General features: G+C 49.6%; 1 protein-coding gene across 4 annotated transcripts in view; it reads right to left on the reverse strand.

Moving 5' to 3' along the window:
• Nucleotides 1-393: 393 nt before the first annotated feature.
• Nucleotides 394-18,465, reverse strand: part of ADA2 (adenosine deaminase 2) — a 38,901-nt gene continuing 20,829 nt past the window's right edge. For 2 of the 4 annotated variants that reach the window (XM_066381128.1, XM_066381130.1), the window contains 6 exons: nt 10,001-10,128; nt 7,956-8,046; nt 4,618-4,726; nt 1,693-1,850; nt 891-1,093; nt 394-642 (listed from right to left, as the gene is read on the reverse strand). In XM_066381128.1, coding sequence (XP_066237225.1) covers nt 543-642; nt 891-1,093; nt 1,693-1,850; nt 4,618-4,726; nt 7,956-8,046; nt 10,001-10,128 — 789 coding nt within the window. In that variant the 3' untranslated portion in view covers nt 394-542. Of the gene's footprint in view, nt 643-890; nt 1,094-1,692; nt 1,851-4,617; nt 4,727-7,955; nt 8,047-10,000; nt 10,129-12,665; nt 12,829-18,465 lie in introns of all 4 variants that reach the window. The other 2 variants (XM_066381131.1, XM_066381129.1) reach the window with 2 other exon arrangements.

The raw sequence follows: 18,465 nt of genomic DNA on the forward strand, positions 1-18,465 counted from the left end.
CAGAACTGCACACAGGAGGGCTCTGTGAGGGCTGTGAGCCATCTAAGTGAACAAACAAATTTGGGAAGCATCAGCAAATAAATGGTGTAAAGGCAAAAGAATGCATGAAACTACCTAGTAAAAAAGTATTGAACAAGAAAAGGAAAGATGAGAAGAAGCAAAGAGGCAAGGACGGAAGAGAAGAAGGAACAAGTGCTGAGAAAACCCAGCACAGACATCAGGTAGAGAGCAGCGTCTGGACAGGGGCCTGGGCACAGTGCCAGAGGTAGGAGAAAATCAAGAGACAGATGTCCCTGAGGTGGAGAGAGAAAAATAGTTCAGAAAGATGAGTTCAGTCAATTGATCAAGTGTTTCCGAGACATTGAGCAAGATGGAGGCCATTGATAATCTTCACAAGGTCATGTTTGTTTATTTGTTTTGTTTTGTTTTTAATAAAGAAACGGAGGTAGAGGCTACACTTGAGTGGACTCAAGACTAATTGAGAGAAAGTGGAGACAGCTTGTGGAGGGAAGCATAGGGATGAGTGATGAATGGCTTTCTTCTCACTTTGGCCTCTTGGCCAGATCAGCTACGAAATTATTCCAGCTCTTCTCCCAGGTCTCCATGGCAGCCTTCTTCTCAGTGTCGAACAGGGCACTATACCTGCAGAAGAGGTGCCCAGGTCAGCCCCAGCAAAGGGGTTGGAGAGCGGGACAGGAAGTACGGGGCACTCTCGGGTGCTTGCAGAACACATTTCTCCCCAGTCCAAGGGCAATAATGAAATGGAGACAATCTGGAGAAGACGCACAGAAACCTTCCAGGCTTCTGCCCCAGACCCCTAAGGAAGGTAAACACATGCCATGGGATGGAAGAGGGAGTGGGGGAATATGACAAGTACTCAGGCCACTCACTTAATAGAGTTTATAGCCAGCTGTTTGAGTGTCCTCAGGTCAGCCGTCATCCCACCAATGCCCATGAAAGCTTCATAGAAATCATAGGACAAGCCTTTGGCACCAAAGACAGCTGGATCATCAGAGCTGATCACCATGGGGTGCCCAGTAGCCATCAGAACAGATGCAGGGTGGGTTCTCAAATCAGATACCAGTTTCAGAACCTGCCCAGAGGAAGGCAAAGTAGAAAGACAAATTTTGATCCATGAAAAGTCATCACAGGGAAGGTGAGACCATGAGGCATAATCTGCTTCTTTCCTTCTGTCTAACCCCATCCCTGTTCTGAACACTGGGATGGCTTCTGGGCAAAGCAAAGCCTAACACAAGAAATAGAACCAGTCCTCATGCTCTTTCTAATTTTCTCCAAGTTTCACCCCTACCACAAGTATTTGATCTCTTGTCCTGCTCAGAGCAGCGTTCCTGAATAGAGCAAGACAGGCGGATTCACAGGAACCCAAGCAACCATGCGAGCAGCAGCACCTGTGGTCCCAGCCGGTGCGCCCGTCTCCTCCAACGTCCCTTCAGCTTTGTTCTACATTCCACCCCACTAGGGACCCTTACTGTTACCTCATTATTATGAATGGTTTAGGCAAAGGGCAATATCTAAATAACTTTACTAAGTGGGAGTGAGAAGGAGCAGAAGAATATAGAAAACAAGTGAGTTAAGGAGAGAGAGATTATACAGGAAAAAGTTAGGGAATCAGAGCAGAGATTGAGGTTGGGGAGAAGATCGTGTCAGAGCGGTCCCGTGGATCATGCATACCTGATTGGAGATTGGACAGACTTCTATGGGGATGTCCTTCTTCCATGAATCAGTCCAGACTGCTGGGTGTTTGGTCAAAGCAAATCCATGGCCAATCCTGGTAGAGTTCAGTATTAGGGCATCCAGAAGGTTTCGATCTACGGAAGTACCCTGCCAGTCTGGGGATAAAGGGGGAGTTTTCAACTAGGATGGACTTGACACACAGACAAAGGAAGAAAGATAAATGAACTTTAACACAAATACATGCACACATTTTCTTTATAACATTGTTCAAGAGAGTTATGGCGTGCTTTTGTTTGATGTGTGTGTGTGTGTGTGTGTAAAACAGATGTGGAATTGAAATTTGCATGAGCTTTATTTTATTTTATTTTAAATGAAAGGAGGGGATATAGAGAGACAGACTTTCACATGCACAGTGACAGGGATCCACCAGCAACCCTGGCCTAGGGCCAATGCTCAACTCAACAGCTATCTTCAGTGCCTGAGGCTGATGCTTGAACCAACTGAACCACTGGCTGGGAGAGAGGAAGAGGGAGAGAAGGGAAAGAGGATGGGAGGAGAAGTAGATGGTTGCTTCTCCTGTGTGCCCTGACCAGGGATCAAACCCGGGATCCCTACACCCTGGACTGACATTCTTTCCACCTAGCCAACTGGCCAGGGCCACATGAGCTTTGTAAATTGAACAAGGATACTCAGCTAGTCAGTAACAAAATTTTCAGTTTCAAATCTTGGTCTATTTGACTCCACAGTTCTTTTTTTTTTTTTTTCCATTTTTTGTTTGTTTCCAGAGCCATCTTCAGGGAATTTTATGTGTATAATCTTCAACAGCAATGTGTTGCAGACTCTATCAATATAATTATTTCTATGCACTTATTTTATTGTACATCTTTTAACAGTACGCTTGGACAGTATCAACTGCAAGATCACAATGGCCAGTGTGAACAAAGCCATGGCAGATGCTATTGGCTCTCTACTTACCAGCCCTCCCCTCTTCCCCTTCCTGGCTGGCAGGCCCACTTTAGAGGGTGAAAATGACAGGTCCTGACTCTCCTAGCTTCCCTTGCAGCTAGGATAGTCCCAGCTGGCCTCAGAAGTTATTGATAAAGAGCTCCTGGCACTACCTCCTTAGTAAAAAAAAGATACCCTGAAGGAAACATTTTGTTTTTTGTTTCATTGGATGTGGTCATGACTAGATATGACTTCAGTATCCCACAACTAAATAAGGTGAAATCCAGACTGAATGAGGATAGCAGCTGTTGTTTATTATGTGGGATAATAGATGAGCTTATTGTAAAACCTATTGGATATATTACATTCCAGACAACTGAAACCATCCTAGCTGATCCACATGTAAAATATAAAAATGACACTCTTCTGTTAAGAATAGAATAAGCGCCTGGCCAGTGTTGGACTGGGATGCGGGGGACCCAGGTTCGAGACCCCGAGGTCACCAGCTTGAGCGCGGGCTCATCTGGTTTGAGCAAAGCTCACCACTTGGACCCAAGGTTGCTGGCTTGAGCAAGGGGTCACTCAGTCTGCTGAAGGCCCATGGTCAAGGCACATATGAGAAAGCAATCAATTAACAACTAAGGTGTCGCAACGAAAAACTAATGTTTGATGCTTCTCATCTCTCCGGTTCCTGTCTGTCTGTCCCTGTCTATCCCTCTCTCTGACTCTCTCTCTGTCTCTGTAAAAAAAAAAAAAAAAAAGAATAGAATAAGCAAAACAAAAAAAATCTCATTGCTGATTAGAGCATCTGCTTTTAGATAGATTTTCAGTGGTTTCCTATCTAGCACTTCCTTTTTAAATATCTCTTCTTTTAAAAAGAAACAACATTACTCTTGGATTTGAAATACCAACTCCTGGCTAAATCTCTGAGAACCATGCATCTTAGAATTTGGTTGGATCCTGTGTTACAGTGTTTCATACTGTTGAAAGGATTTCATACAGTTGTGATTTTCCCAACTAGACCACAGCTCTTCAGGCCTAATCCCTCTACCCCTTACCCAACAAATAGTTCTTTCAATCTCTTAAATTAGCTTTGGTCAAAATTGACTTGAAATGTCAAGGAAAAGAGATAAATGCACTCAGACCCTTGATCTGAGAAAGGGTGAGATAAACCAAGGTTTAAACCTGGTGGTGAAACTTATCTCTCTGGTTCTCTGAGGGTGGCAGGTGCCTGCAATGCTCAAGGATGCCAGTGTAGATCAGCAGCAATCTTTCTTCCTGGTCTAACCCCCTCCCCCCATCTTCATTTTGATCCAAAATTGCAGCCATGATCTAGAACTCCTTTTATTTATTTACACATTCTAAGAACTGGGATATGGTGGGGCTAAGAAATGAGCAAGCTCTCAAACTGAGCTTTGCGGGGAAAGGACATGCTGAGCCTATAGCGTTTCAGAAGCAATAGCAGTCAGGCCACTTGGACAATGCAGGACCTCCTCTTCAGCACTGATGAGTGTGGACAAATGCCAGGGCAGACCTGGTTCTAGTCCTTTTCAGGTCACTGACAGGATGTGACTTTGGAAAGGTGCATGAACCTTTCAGGCACAAATCACTCATTATAAAATGTAAATCATCCTAAAGGGCTCAAATCCAGACTCTGCCTCTTACCTTTGGGTCAGTTATACTACGCTTGGAAACTTGAGCTCTTTATCTATAAAAATAAGGATACAAGCACCTTCTAGCAGGACCAGGGTGAGAATCTGAAATGATATAGGTAAAGATCCTGATACTGTTATTAGCACTGTTTCTCCTCCTCTCCAAGGACTGAGTCCTACTGTCAGGAAGGAGTGAGATCATGCACATGAAGAGGACAAGTGCTGTACAACGATTGTCGATGGTGATTAAGCTGCCCCAGTATTCAATACGAAGCCCTCCCATCCATCACCTCCTCTGTCCCCTGATGATTTCCACAGGGCTCACCTGTCTCTCCGGCATGAAAGAAGTAAGGCAGCTTAAAGCCTTGTGAGGCTGGAATCATCAAGGCCTCCCTGTAGTAGGCCAGGGAGTAGCCTGTGTCCTCACGCCCCACCTGCAGGACAGAGAGGAAGGGATGTGGACCTGCCAGTTGGACCCATGCCTCTCTGTGCTGATGTGCCCCTGACAGCCTGGGGACATCCTTTTTCATACCCTGCCACCACTGACGGAAGCCTTAGTCACCCAGCCTTTTCAGAATGACAAGTAGCAGAATTAAGACAGAAAAGAGAGTGCATTCTTGACCCCAAATAATTTCCCCTTAGTCGGAGGCTATACCTTGTAGCCACCCAGCCCTCCCTATCTTGTCTCCTCATACCACCTCACAACCCCCCATGCTTTAGCCCCAAGCTCCTTATAGGGAAAGAAACAGTTACAGAGAGAGCAAGAGACAGAGAACAAGACTGTGAAAGAGACAGAGACAAGGAGAGAACAACAGAGTGAGGGACTAAGTGAGAGAGGCAGAGCCCAGACCAGACTCCGGAGGCAACTCTGCACGTCCCTGGTGGTCCCTGGGGGTCAGTTTCCTGGCAGGGCCCTCTGAGCCGCAGATATTCCAACACCATGCTTTGCACTGAGTCAAATACGTCCTGGGGTTTCATTGCTGGGTGCTGGGGGTAAGAGTTGCCTTAGGGTAAAAACGGTACCTCCTTCAGAACACCAGTTTTAATCTGACAGGGTGGCGGTGGGGTTGGGGGTGGTGAGGGTCAATGAATCATTTTTATAACAAATATGGGTAGTCAATGTAGTAGAATAGAGAGTAAGCTTAAAAGAAATGGAGTTTGGCCTGACTTGTGGTGGCGCAGTGGATCAAGCATCGACCTGGAAATGCTGAGGTCGCTGGTTCAAAACCCTGGGCTTGCCCAGTCAAGGCACATATGGGAATTGATGCTTCCTGCTCCTCCCCCTTTCTTTCTCTCTCTTTCTCTCTCTCTCTCTCTCTCTCTATCTCTCTCTCTCATCTCTAAAATGAATAAATAAATAAAAATAATTTTAAAAAAAGAAAGAAATGAAGCTTGTGCCTGACTAGGCGGTGGCTCAGTGGACAGAGCATTGACCTGGGATGCTGAGGACTCAGGTACAAAACTCAAGTCGCCAGCTTCAGTGTGGGATCATAGACATAACCCCATAGTCACTGGCTTGAGCCCAAGGTCGCTGGTCTGAGCCCAAGGTTGCTAGCTTGAGCAAGGGGTCACTGACTTGGCTGTAGCCCCCCCCACACACACAAGGCACATATGAGAAAACAATCAATGAACAACCAAGGTGCTTCTCATCTCTCGCCCTTCCTGTTTGTCCCTGTTTCTCTCTCTCTAAAAAAAAAGAAAGAAAAGAAAAGAAAAGAAAAAAAAAATGGAGCTTGCAGGTGGAACCCTTGAACAACTAGCTATCCCTTCTGCAGCCCCAATTTCCCACGAAGACTTGTCTGTCGCAGTCCTTGTGCAGACTCTTCCAGAAGCTCCTCTCTCGAGCTCTAGACGCTCCCCTGCTCAGGCGCTGCACATGGTGGTGAAGCTGTGGTGGGAGGGGCTTCTGCCCCTTTTCCAGACAACAATGCCTCTGAGTCATCCACAGGGATCCCAGGAGGACACCCTCAGTCCAAAAAAACAACAACACCAGTTCCTTGAACTGTATTCCTTCTGGCTCTGGTTGGTCTGAAAGCAAGCACTTGTCTCCAGTAAAATTTACAGAATCTGTAAGAGGGTGCCAGACTGCTCTTTAGCCCGTCCTTCCAGCTTTGTTTAGCTTCCTGAATGAGATTGACAAGTCACCGAGCGGGTGTGCAGCCTGACTGCCAGCACAGGGCATGGCTCTGATGTGGTGGGGGTGACACCACCTACAGACTGATGCACGGCTTCAGACTATGCAGCCTCTTTGCTGGTCGACACCACCGAGAGGTCTGCAGAGTGGACGGGTGAACAGAGTGGGCAAGGGCAGAGCGGGAGGTAGAGAAATAGGAACAGCCTATCACCTGGCATTGCTGCCCAACTCCTAGAATTCCTTGCTTAGTCTGGGACTTCTCAGCCGTCTGGCCTTTCCTGCTCACCCTTCTCTGGGGACTGTGACTCTCCCCCATGCAGGTCCATAGAGAGGGCCCCGGGATGCTCTGGGGACTGTGACTCTCCCCCATGCAGGTCCATAGAGAGGGCCCACGGGATGCTCTGGGGACTGTGACTCTCCCCCACTGCAGGTCCATAGAGAGGGCCCCGGGATGCTCTGGGGACTGTGACTCTCCCCCATGCAGGTCCATAGAGAGGGCCCCGGGATGCTCTGGGGACTGTGACTCTCCCCCATGCAGGTCCATAGAGAGGGCCCCGGGATGCTCTGGGGACTGTGACTCTCCCCCATGCAGGTCCATAGAGAGGGCCCACGGGATGCTCTGGGGACTGTGACTCTCCCCCATGCAGGTCCATAGAGAGGGCCCCGGGATGCTCTGGGGACTGTGACTCTCCCCCATGCAGGCCCATAGAGAGGGCCCCGGGATGCTCTGGGGACTGTGACTCTCCCCCATGCAGGTCCATAGAGAGGGCCCCGGGATGCTCTGGGGACTGTGACTCTCCCCCACTGCAGGCCCATAGAGAGGGCCCGCGGGATGCTCTGGGGACTGTGACTCTCCCCCATGCAGGTCCATAGAGAGGGCCCCGGGATGCTCTGGGGACTGTGACTCTCCCCCATGCAGGTCCATAGAGAGGGCCCGCGGGATGCTCTGGGGACTGTGACTCTCCCCCACTGCAGGTCCATAGAGAGGGCCCCGGGATGCTCTGGGGACTGTGACTCTCCCCCATGCAGGTCCATAGAGAGGGCCCGGGGATGCTCTGGGGACTGTGACTCTCCCCCACTGCAGGTCCATAGAGAGGGCCCGCGGGATGCTCTGGGGACTGTGACTCTCCCCCATGCAGGTCCATAGAGAGGGCCCCGGGATGCTCTGGGGACTGTGACTCTCCCCCATGCAGGTCCATAGAGAGGGCCCCGGGATGCTCTGGGGACTGTGACTCTCCCCCATGCAGGCCCATAGAGAGGGCCCCGGGATGCTCTGGGGACTGTGACTCTCCCCCATGCAGGTCCATAGAGAGGGCCCGCGGGATGCTCTGGGGACTGTGACTCTCCCCCATGCAGGTCCATAGAGAGGGCCCACGGGATGCTCTGGGGACTGTGACTCTCCCCCATGCAGGCCCATAGAGAGGGCCCCGGGATGCTCTGGGGACTGTGACTCTCCCCCATGCAGGTCCATAGAGAGGGCCCCGGGATGCCCTGAACCCCTGCCCAGCCCTTCACAAAGAGACAGTTACCAGGTCGAACCCTGCCACGGTCCCGGGGAACTTGGTTTGGAGCTTCATAGCTGTTCGGATGGATTTCGTGATGAGGGACACGTTTTTCAATCTGTGAGAAACAGAGAGAAACATGAGAGGCAGCATGACTTGGCGTTTAAGATCATGCACCCCAGTGGCTCCCCCGGTGCCTGCTGCTGGCCTAGTCTTGTCCAGTCCAGGCTATGTAGCAACCGTTTCCCAAACCTCAGTGCCACTGCCCCCATGACCCACCCCAGCTGGGCTATTGTGATCCCTTTAAGTGGCTACAGCGAAGAGATATTTCTACCAAATCCATCCTGTCGAGGACCCTGACTGACCACAGAGGGACCCCCAGTGTCCAAAAAGCCAGTGAGGTAAGGGGATCCATGAAACAAGTTTACATTTGGACCCTGAATCCTTAAGAGGGTAGGTTCTGGAAGTGGGCGCAGTGCAGAAGCCAGCCGTCTGTTCAGGGGATACCTGTGAAGTGTAACAGTCACCCAAGTCCCTGTGGGGTCAGTGGGACCTGGCAACAGCACGTCCTCTTCCTCCAGCTCCGTCAGCCAGGTCTGGCCACGCCAGGAACCACTGAGCCAAGCTCTCACTTTCCTCTGCCCCTGTCTCCCTTCAAGTTCAGCGTAAGGATGGGAGCATCACAAGAAAAGGCCTGGCACAGCCAGGATGAAAGAAAGGCCTCTGCCTGGCAGTGGGCTCACTTGTCCCGGTGCTCAGTTCTGGGGACCCAAGTGTCCCCCCCACCTGCCCACTCCCTCTGTGCAGCCCCGCCCTGCCCCCTGCCCGCTGCTGGCCCCCTTCTGAGCAAAACCAGTGGGCACACCTTGCAAGCTCTATCCTGGCTGACCAGCACATAGGTGCAGTCCTCAGCTCCTGAGGGGCCCAGGCCCTGACAAGGAGGGGATGGATCCAGGGGACCCGGCAAGGCGAGGGCTCCTGGGAAGCCCTACTGCCCTCCAGATCCCTGCCCTGCCTCACTGGGCTCTGCCCTGCGTCTCCCGTCCTAGGCAGGCAACAGGCAGTAGACTGACTGCTCTTTGACAAGGCAGAGAGAGCTCTCACTTTGGCAAAAAGAAAATTAAAGTTCTGAGGCTTTCTGCACTGCTCAGGGAAAGAGCAAGTCTCTCTCCACCAAGACACCCCCCCCACACACACACACACACACACATCTAAGGCAGCAGGGTCTCCATACAGAGATGCTGAGGCAGCTGTTAGTCACAGCCTGGTCACCAATCAAGGCCTCACACATAGCTCCTCACTAGCAGAGCTGACTTTAGGCAGAACCCCAGTAGCAAATTAAAACAAAAATGGGCCAGCCTGACCAGGCAGTTGTACAGTAGACAGAGCATCAGACTGCGACACAGAGGATCCAGGTTTGAAACCCCAAGGTCGCTGGCTTGAGTGTGGGATTATAGACATGACCCCATGGTTGCTGGCTTGAGTGTGGGATTATAGACATGACCCCATGGTTGCTGGCTTGAGTGTGGGATTATAGACATGACCCCATGGTTGCTGGCTTAAGCCCAAAGGTCACTGGCTTGAGAAAGGGGTCACCTGCTCTGCCGGCACCCCCCCTATGGTCAAGGCACATATGAGAAAACAATCAATGAACAACTAAGATGCCGCAACAAAGAATTAATGCTTTTCATCTCTCTCCCTTCCTGAGTGCCCATTTCTGTCCCTCTTTCTGTCTCTCTCCCTATCTCTGTTACCAAAAAAGGGCCAATTATCCGAACACCCAGACAAAAATGTTAAACCCACAACTGGCAGGTCTGGATCCCAACCTAAAATTACCCAGAAAACTGAGCCCATTCTTCATTTTGATCTGATTGCGAAGACTTGAACTAGCAGGGGTTTCAGCAATAGATCTTTGCACACACGAGTATACACACAAGTGTACACACATGGAGGGTCTCTGGCTCCACCCTCCCTCCTCACCCTCCTTCCTTCTCCCCTCTCCCTTCCCAGCATAGGGACTCTGCCCACACCCTATTCTCCCACTCTCGTAATTTGGCCATGTTTTCTCTCACCTGTTATCCGAATAAATGATTTTGAGTCCAATAAACCCAGGATGCTTTTTTGCAAACATACAAGCCACTTCTTTGTAGGTCCTCACTGACCACTCCTGGGTATGGGTCGTCCCGTTCAGTTCATACACCTTGTGGGAAGAAGCAGGGTCCCGACCCGACACCAGAGATGATCAGAACAAAATGTCACTTTCACCACCAACAATCTCTAAAACCAGGTCAACTTTGCAATTTGTTTGTTTAATGTCTCTGATGGCCACTGACATTGATTAGAGGCCTAGGCAGTCCCACCTGGGACGAGGCTGTTTGGTGCCACAAGGCTGAGATATCTGCCTGTCTCTCAGCTGCTAGGTTCCCCACACCCAGATCAGTGCCTGGCACACAGTAGATTTTCAGCAAGTAGTTATGTAATGAATGAAAAATAGATCAACTTTGGAGAGGACACAAGAAAGGGATGGTCCACGGACCCTCTTCAGCTTTTCTGTCCCGGCCCCAGGTGGAGCACACCTGGAGGTGGCCATAGCCACTAAGGACACTAAGAGTAACATGGTTAGAAGAGCCAGGAACAACCTGACCAGGTGGAGGCGCAGCAGATAGAACACTGGCCTGGGACGTGGAGGACCCAGGTTTGAAATATCGAGGTCGCTGGCTTGAACGTGGGTTCACCAGCTTGAGTGCAGGGTCACTGGCTTGAGCGTGGGACCATAGACATGACCCCATGGTCACTGACTTGAGACCAAAGGTCGCTGGCTTGAGCACGGGGTCACTTGCCCTGTTGTAGTCCCCCAGGGTCAAGGCATATATGAGAAATCAATCAATGAACAACTAAGGTGCCGCAATGAAGAATTGATGCTTCTCGTCTCTCTCCCTTTCTGTCTGTTTCTGTCTGTCCCTCTCTCTCTCTCTCTCTCTCTCTCATTAAAAAAACAAAAACAAAAATGCAAACAACCCAGTTAATAAAAGAAGAAGAGCCAGGGACAGACAGCAGGCAGGAACACAGGAAAGAAAGTGCAGCCGGGAAGCATGATGTGGAAGGGGCGTGAAGGAGCCCCCTCTACAGTGCCCACTCAGCAGGCTGCGCCCCTCCGTGCCGCAGTTTGAGGTACTGGGGGTGGGGCTGGGGCTCCTAGGGCAGTTCCCTCAGCATCTCGTGTCCCTGGGCCAGGTCTCACCTCACTCAGACTGGTAACGTGCATTGGCAGTCCTAGGTCAGGATGAGATGCAGAGGTTTCTGCAGAGATTATAGGGTGAGGGAGGATGCCACCATGGCCATGCAGGTTTCCACTGGATTTGGGCAGACAGTAAAGGAACAGTAGGGCCAGGACAAAGTCTTGTAGCAGAGAACAAGCAAACAGGCAGGGAAGACCGCTTCCCTCTCACTCAGGGCTCCCAAAGCCCCAACTCATTCTCCATTCCCCGGACTCACCTGGACTCACAGGCCCCCACAAACCTCAGCAGGGCTCCCTTAGCACTCTCTCTGTGCTCTCTCTGCACTGTCCAGCCAATGCAGGCTGGGGAAAAAACCCCTTCTTCAGCAAACAGTAGCAAACAATGGTCTCCCAAGCAGGAAGGCAATCCACAATTTGCAACCTGCCGCCTGAGTGCAAGCAACATAGCCTTCCACAGACTGTATATATACCAGGTTGCCCCATACAAGCAAGCAAACCAAAAAAAAAAAAAATTTGTTTACCCAACATTCACCCACAGACATGGTAGGAATTGGGCTACGCCCAGAGGAGGATTAAGGTCGGTTGAGGCCCCAACCCCAGGTGCAGAAAAAAATATTGGGCCCCTTACATTAGAAAAAAGTGTAAAGTTGGGGCACAGGGCGTGCGCCTGGTGCACCCTCCGTTAAATCGGCCTCTGGCTAGGCCTTAGGACAGGGAGACAAATGCTAATAAGACTGGATGCCTGGCCTCAAGAAGTTTTCAATCTAATGAAGAGACAGACAGACTCTCCCCAATTTTCTAATACAAAGCAGTAAGAATTAAGTGTTAAAGGTATAGGAGATCTCAGAAGAAGAAGAGGTTTCTGTAACTGGATATGATCAAAGATTTCCTGGGGGAAATGGCATTGGAGCTGATCTGTGAGAGGCTGGTAGGGCTTGATAAACAGGAAACGGAGAGGTTGCCCTGCAAGCAAACCGGCTGGTCCCAGGTGGTCTGTGGCTCAGGGCTGCTTGTTGGGGGAACACAGACCAGAGTGGATGAGGCTTCAGGGAGAAGAGACAGAGCTAGCACAGGAGCCAGAAGGCATCTCATCACCCTGAAGGAGAAGCCCTGCCTCCCCCCTGGAGTCAGCTCTGTCTCTCCGAGTTGCAGGAGCTGGGTGTGCACCTCTCATGTCACACCACTCTCTGGCCTCATACCCCACTCTCTAGGCAAGGGGACCACTCACTTCCTTCCTGACTGCACCACTGCAGGTGCTGCCCTCTGTCCCTGGTCAGTCTCCCCAGGCCTTTTGCCCTTTCGTCTCTGGAGGGTTCTGCTCTGCTGCTTGGGTTGGGGAAGTGGGGTGAGCAGGCAGCTGTTTCCAGCCCCTTCTCTTGGCCCCTTGGCCCTTTGCTCTTTGGTTTCCTCTGCAGCTGCCCCAGTGAAACCTGGTATTCCATGCACTCCTCTCCAAGGCCATCTCAGCCTATTGGGCGGGCCACTCCCTGACTGCTTACCTTCAGAGTGAGCATGGTCACGCTTCCTGGCTGTTAGGGCGGCCAGGACTTTGCAGAGGGGAGAACCTTAAGTAGTGTTCACTCAGGATCTAGTCGTGCCCGTTATTCTTATGGTTTACTGAAGGGGATGGGTATGATTATCCCAGTATGTTCTCATGCCATCCTAAAATATACCACATTTACAAAAGGAATATTTTGTGAGCTGTAGGCAATGAAGGAGCAGCAAAGGCAGACAGAACTCTCTGCCCTCTTCTTATTGGCCTAAACGCAGGACATAAATGTCTGTGTGTGGCAGTGTCCCCGCCCCTCCTGGTACCAGAAGGAAAACAAGCTTAAGACTGAGATAGGGGGCCCGGCCGTTGGCTCAGTGGTAGAGCGTCAGCCTGGCATGCGGGAGTCCAGGGTTCGATTCCCAGCCAGGGCACACAGGAGAAGCGCCCATCTGCTTCTCCACCCCTCCCCCTCTCCTTCCTCTCTGTCTCTCTCTTCCCCTCCCTCAGGGAGGCTCCATTGGAGCAAAATTGGCCCGGGCGCTGAGGATGGCTCTGTGGCCTCTGCCTCAGGCGCTAGAATGGCTCTGATTGTGGCAGAGCGATGCCCCAGATGAGCAGAGCATCGCCCCCTGGTGGGCATGCCAGGTGGATCCCGGTCAGGCGCATGTGGGAGTCTGTCTGACTGCCTCCCCGTTTCCAACTTCAGAGAAATACAAAAAAAAAAAAGGAAAAAAGAAAGAAAGAAAAAAGACTGAGATAGGGGTTCTGCACGGAGGTGAGTCTGCACAAAACAGAATCGCTAAAATAGCCTTATCTTCCATTACTTTCCCCTATATGTTTACCTTCCCACAACATACAGCTTCTTGAAACCCAAGCCCCTTTTTCTTTATCTCTTCACTTCTCCACGATTTATCTCCATTTGTTAAAATAGTGTGTGAGCACCTGATCTATCCACTTCTTGGGGTCTCCATATCTCTTTTTTTTAATTTTTCGACATGAGGAGTGGGGAGGGGGCAGACAGACAGACTCCCGCATGTGTCTGACGGGATCCACCTGGCATGACCACCAGGGGGCGATGGTCGGCCCCTCTGGGACATTGCTCCACTACAATCAGAGCCATTCTAGCACCTGCACCTGAGGTGGGGGGGGGGGGGGCATGGAGCCATCCTCAGCGCCCAGGCCAATTTTGCTCCAATGGAGCCTTGGCTGCGGGAGGGGAAGGACAGACAGAGAGAAAGGAGAGGGGGAAGGGTGGAGAAGAAGATGGGTGCTTCTCTTGTATGCCCTGACCGGGAATTGAACCAGGACTTACACATGCTTGGCCAATGTTCTACCACTGAGCCAACCAGCCAGGGCTCTGCCTCTTTTCTGTGAAGGCCTCCATGCATGTAAAAATAAACAGCAAATAAAATCTATATGTTTTTTTTCCTGTTGATGTGGCTTTTGTTGGTTTACTTGGCAGCCCCCAAGAACACAACCCAAGAAAATAAAAGAAAAGTTACTTTTTTTCTCTCCTACTTTACTGAGAATTTTAAAAAAGAGAGCTTTTCCTGTCACTGATCAAGATTTCAACAGACTTCCAGGCACTCTGTTAGAATCTTCAAATCTTTGATGTTACAAGAACCTCTATGCTGCCCTGGCTGGATAACTCAGTTAATTAGAGTGTCATCCCAATAGACAAAGGTTGTGGGTTCAATCCCTGGTCAGGGTACATACAGGAACGAATTGATATTCCTGTCTCTCTCTCACTTTCTCCCTTCCCTTCTCTGAAACCAATAAAATAAACATCTTAAAAAAAAACCTTATAGAGTATGCTGTATCCCAGAGGTTGTCAAAGTATAGTTGGGGAACACCTATGGGTTCCCCTAGACTTTTTGGGCAGCCTCTTCCTAAAAATTTTAAGACATTATTTGTCTTTTTCGCTCTCATTGTCTCATGAGTGATCAGAGTTTTCCAGACGTGGCATCGTGCATGACAATGTTGTATGTTTGTGTAGTCTCTTGTATTTTGAAAATTTCTGTTATATTTTCTTTCTTTCTTTTTAGTGAGCACGAGAGAGAGAGAGAGAGAGAGAGAAAAGAAGAAGAAGAAGAGAGAGAGACAGAAGAGAAGCATCAACTTGTAGTTGTGGCACCTTAGTTGTTCATTGATTGCTTCTCATATGTGCCTTAAAGTAAAGGGGTGTCTCCAGCCGAGCCAATGACCCCTGCTCAAGCCAGCAACATTGGGCTCAAGCCAGTAACCATGGGCTTCAAGCCAGTAACCTTTGGGATCAAGCCATTGACCATGGGATCAAGTCTATAATCACATGCTTAAGCTGGCGACCTGTGCTCAAGCTGGTGAGCCTGTGCTCAAACCAGCAACCTCGGGGTTTCGAATCTGGAACCTCAGTGTCCCAGATCAATGCTCCATCTACTGGGTTCTCTGTTGTATTTCCTAAATCAGGCTATATTATACAGGATGTTGGTCAAATAAGTTTGTAAATATGAAATATATGTTTGCTCGCTTATACTTTGCATTGGGTGTGGGGGACAGGTTGTATGCAGGAAGGATTCTTATAGCCTAAGGTTTAGTTTTAAGACAAAGCCTTTCCCACCCTTTTTGATGTAGGGTGGTACACTCTTATGAGGAATCCCATTATGCCTCAGATAAGTGACTTTGTACCAGAGACTTCCTTGTCTGTATATTGGATTAAAGGTTTTGATTTCTATACTATAAAGTGGGGCAGACCGGGAGCTTGCTCTCTGGGTTCCTGAGATTATCATTAGAGCAGAGAGCAGAGAAAGGCCATGTGGAGGAGAGGAGAGAGGCAGCCAAGATGGTGGAGTGCTAAAGGAGAAGCCAGTTTGTGCAGAGTTTGTACAGAGAGAAGGAGATGGGGAACAAAGGAGAATGAGGCTACTGAGCTAGAAACCTTTGATTCTAGGAAACTCAGATAAGGAGGTAGCTTTGTGAGCACTGAATGAGTGGGTTTTGGAGCCCAGTGTGTGTTTTTACTTGCCCATCAGGTGCAAGCTAGGATTAAAGACTATGGCCCACCAGTTCGTGGCTTCGTTGTTTCATTACCGACTGTCCGAATCCAATGCGAACCTGCATGGGCCGGGTGGCTGTGATGGTGGCCATGGCTACTGGCTTTACACAGGATAAAGTAGATACACTCCACATAAACCAAAGCTCTTTGGAATCCTCAAATTTTTCTAATGTAACAATTTGAGAACCATTGAATTAACTGAACCCAGAATTGTTACTTGCAGTCATCTTGGATTTCCACCAGATCTGCAGAAGGGAAGGACAGGATTCTGCCCCAGCCTTGACTTTGTCATTACTGAGTCACCTGCCCAGATACCCCAACTGAATGACAAACGCTTAAGGTAGGGTCCACACAGTTGTATTATTATTCTTACCAATCTATATCACCAGATATAGGAAAAACAACTCAAAATCTGCAGCTGTCCTAGAAAGACGAGTTAATATTTAAGAACTTAACAATCTCTAAGTACAGTTCAGGTAGGTGGTGTCAGTCATTCATCTAAGAGTAAATGACACAAAAGAGCTGCTTCCTCTATGTAACAAACCCTTTTTAGTTAAAAAACACGTTGGACTCAGTTTAAGTGGTCTCCATTCTTTTTGTGTGTGTGTGTGACTGTTGTAAGGTACCAAAAGCTGAAAATTGGTATTAATATTCTGGGAGGAAAGGTCAGGCTTTCCTCTCAGGCTTACCTGTTCCCTCCCTCCTTTAGGGAGGGGAGGGAGAAGAATGTAGAAGTTTCTGGCTTGCAAGAACAATGGGTTATTCAGTTTTAAATCTAAAATAAAGATTAACAAGAAACTTCTTCTCTTTCAATAGGAGACAGAATTTACATACCACCTTGCATTGACTTTAGTTCCTCCCCCTTCCTGGAATCTTGAGAGTAAAACACCTCTAGGCTAGTGAGGGAAGATGAACCCTGAAAGATTTGTAAATGTCTTTGATTGTGTTACCTTGAGAGTCTTAATGTTTCTGTGTATCCCCTAAACAAATGTTGCCAGCTTGTACCGTGAAGTCATGCTCTCCCTCGCCTGTGTGTGATCAAGGGCATATAAGCAGCCCCTAAAATATTTTTGTCACTGCACAATTTGGTCCTGCAGATGTCATGTGTCAGCCATATGCGGCTGGCATAATTAATAAATCTCCTCTAATAAAACTCTTCAAAATTTATCTGGACTGGGTATCTCTACATGGATTCGATGAAATGAGGTACAGTGCCTTTCAGAATCTGGGGTGCAGTACTTTATAACATGACAAAGAGAGAGAGAGAGACAGAGAGACAGAGAGGGACAGACAGACAGGAGGGAGAGAGATGAGAAGCATCAATTCTTTGTTGTGGCTCCTTAGTTGTTCTTGATTGCTTTCTCATATGTGCCTTGACGTGGAGGAGGGTGGGGGAGGCTACAGCAGAGCGGGTGACCCCTTTATCAAGCCAGCAACCATGGGGTCATGTCTATGATCCCACGGCTCAAGCCAGTGACCCCGTGCTCAAGCTGGTGAGCCTGTGCTCAAGCCAGCAACCTTAGGGCTTCAAACCTGGGTCCTTCACGTCCCAGTCTGACACTCAATCTACTGTACCACTGCCTGGTCAGGCATGATCTCCATTCTTTTTTTTTTTTTTTTTTCATTTTTCTGAAGCTGGAAACAGGGAGAGACAGTCAGACAGACTCCCGCATGCGCCCGACCGGGATCCACCCGGCACGCCCACCAGGGGGCGATGCTCTGCCCCTCCGGGGCGTCGCTCTGCCGCGACCAGAGCCACTCTAGCGCCTGGGGCAGAGGCCAAGGAGCCATCCCCAGCGCCCGGGCCATCTTTGCTCCAATGGAGCCTTGGCTGCGGGAGGGGAAGAGAGAGACAGAGAGGAAAGTGCGGCGGAGGGGTGGAGAAGCAAATGGGCGCTTCTCCTGTGTGCCCTGGCCGGGAATCGAACCCAGGTACTCCACACGCTAGGCCAATGCTCTACCACTGAGCCAACCGGCCAGGGCTGATCTCCATTCTTAAATGTAGTTTAATTGAGGAACTGTATGTTTGTGGGGAGATTAACCAAACTATGAACTCCTTTCATAAACCGATATAAGATGACAAAGTTTCACTCGCTATGATATCGTGGAATTGTAGGGCTTTGAAGCGGGAAGGAACTGAGAAGGAATTTTTTTTTTTTCTGTATTTTTCTGAAGCTGGAAACTGGGAGGCAGTCAGACAGATTCCCGCATGCGCCCGACCGGGATCCACCCGGCACGCCCACTAGGGGGCGATGCTCTGCCCATCTGGGGCATCGCTCTGTTGCGACCAGAGCCACTCTAGCGCCTGAGGCAGAGTCCATGGAGCCATCCCCAGCGCCCGGGCCATCTTTGCTCCAATGGAGCCTCGGCTTCGGCTGCGAGAGGGGAAGAGAGAGACAGAGAGGAAGGAGAGGGGGAAGGGTGGAGAAGCAGATGGGCGCTTCTCCTGTGTGCCCTGGCCGGGAATCGAACCCAGGACTTCCGCACGCCAGGCCAACGCTCTACCACTGAGCCAACTGGCCAGGGCGGAGAAGGAATTTCAGAGCATAGAGTTGCTCGGGGTCACACAGGTAGTCTCCACAAGACCAGAAACTAGTACTCAGAATTTCTAATTCTCAACACAAATAGCTTTCAATACTAGGAAATGATTTGTTCAACAAAGCATTAATTGACCTTTTATTATGTGCCAGGTATATGCCGAGAGCTTTGTAGCCTATCTCATTGAATCCTCAAAACTACACTTATGTGGATCTCTCATTTTACAGATGAGAATTGT

Source organism: Saccopteryx leptura, chromosome 4, assembly GCF_036850995.1.
Source record: "Saccopteryx leptura isolate mSacLep1 chromosome 4, mSacLep1_pri_phased_curated, whole genome shotgun sequence".
Classification (NCBI taxonomy): domain Eukaryota; kingdom Metazoa; phylum Chordata; class Mammalia; order Chiroptera; family Emballonuridae; genus Saccopteryx; species Saccopteryx leptura.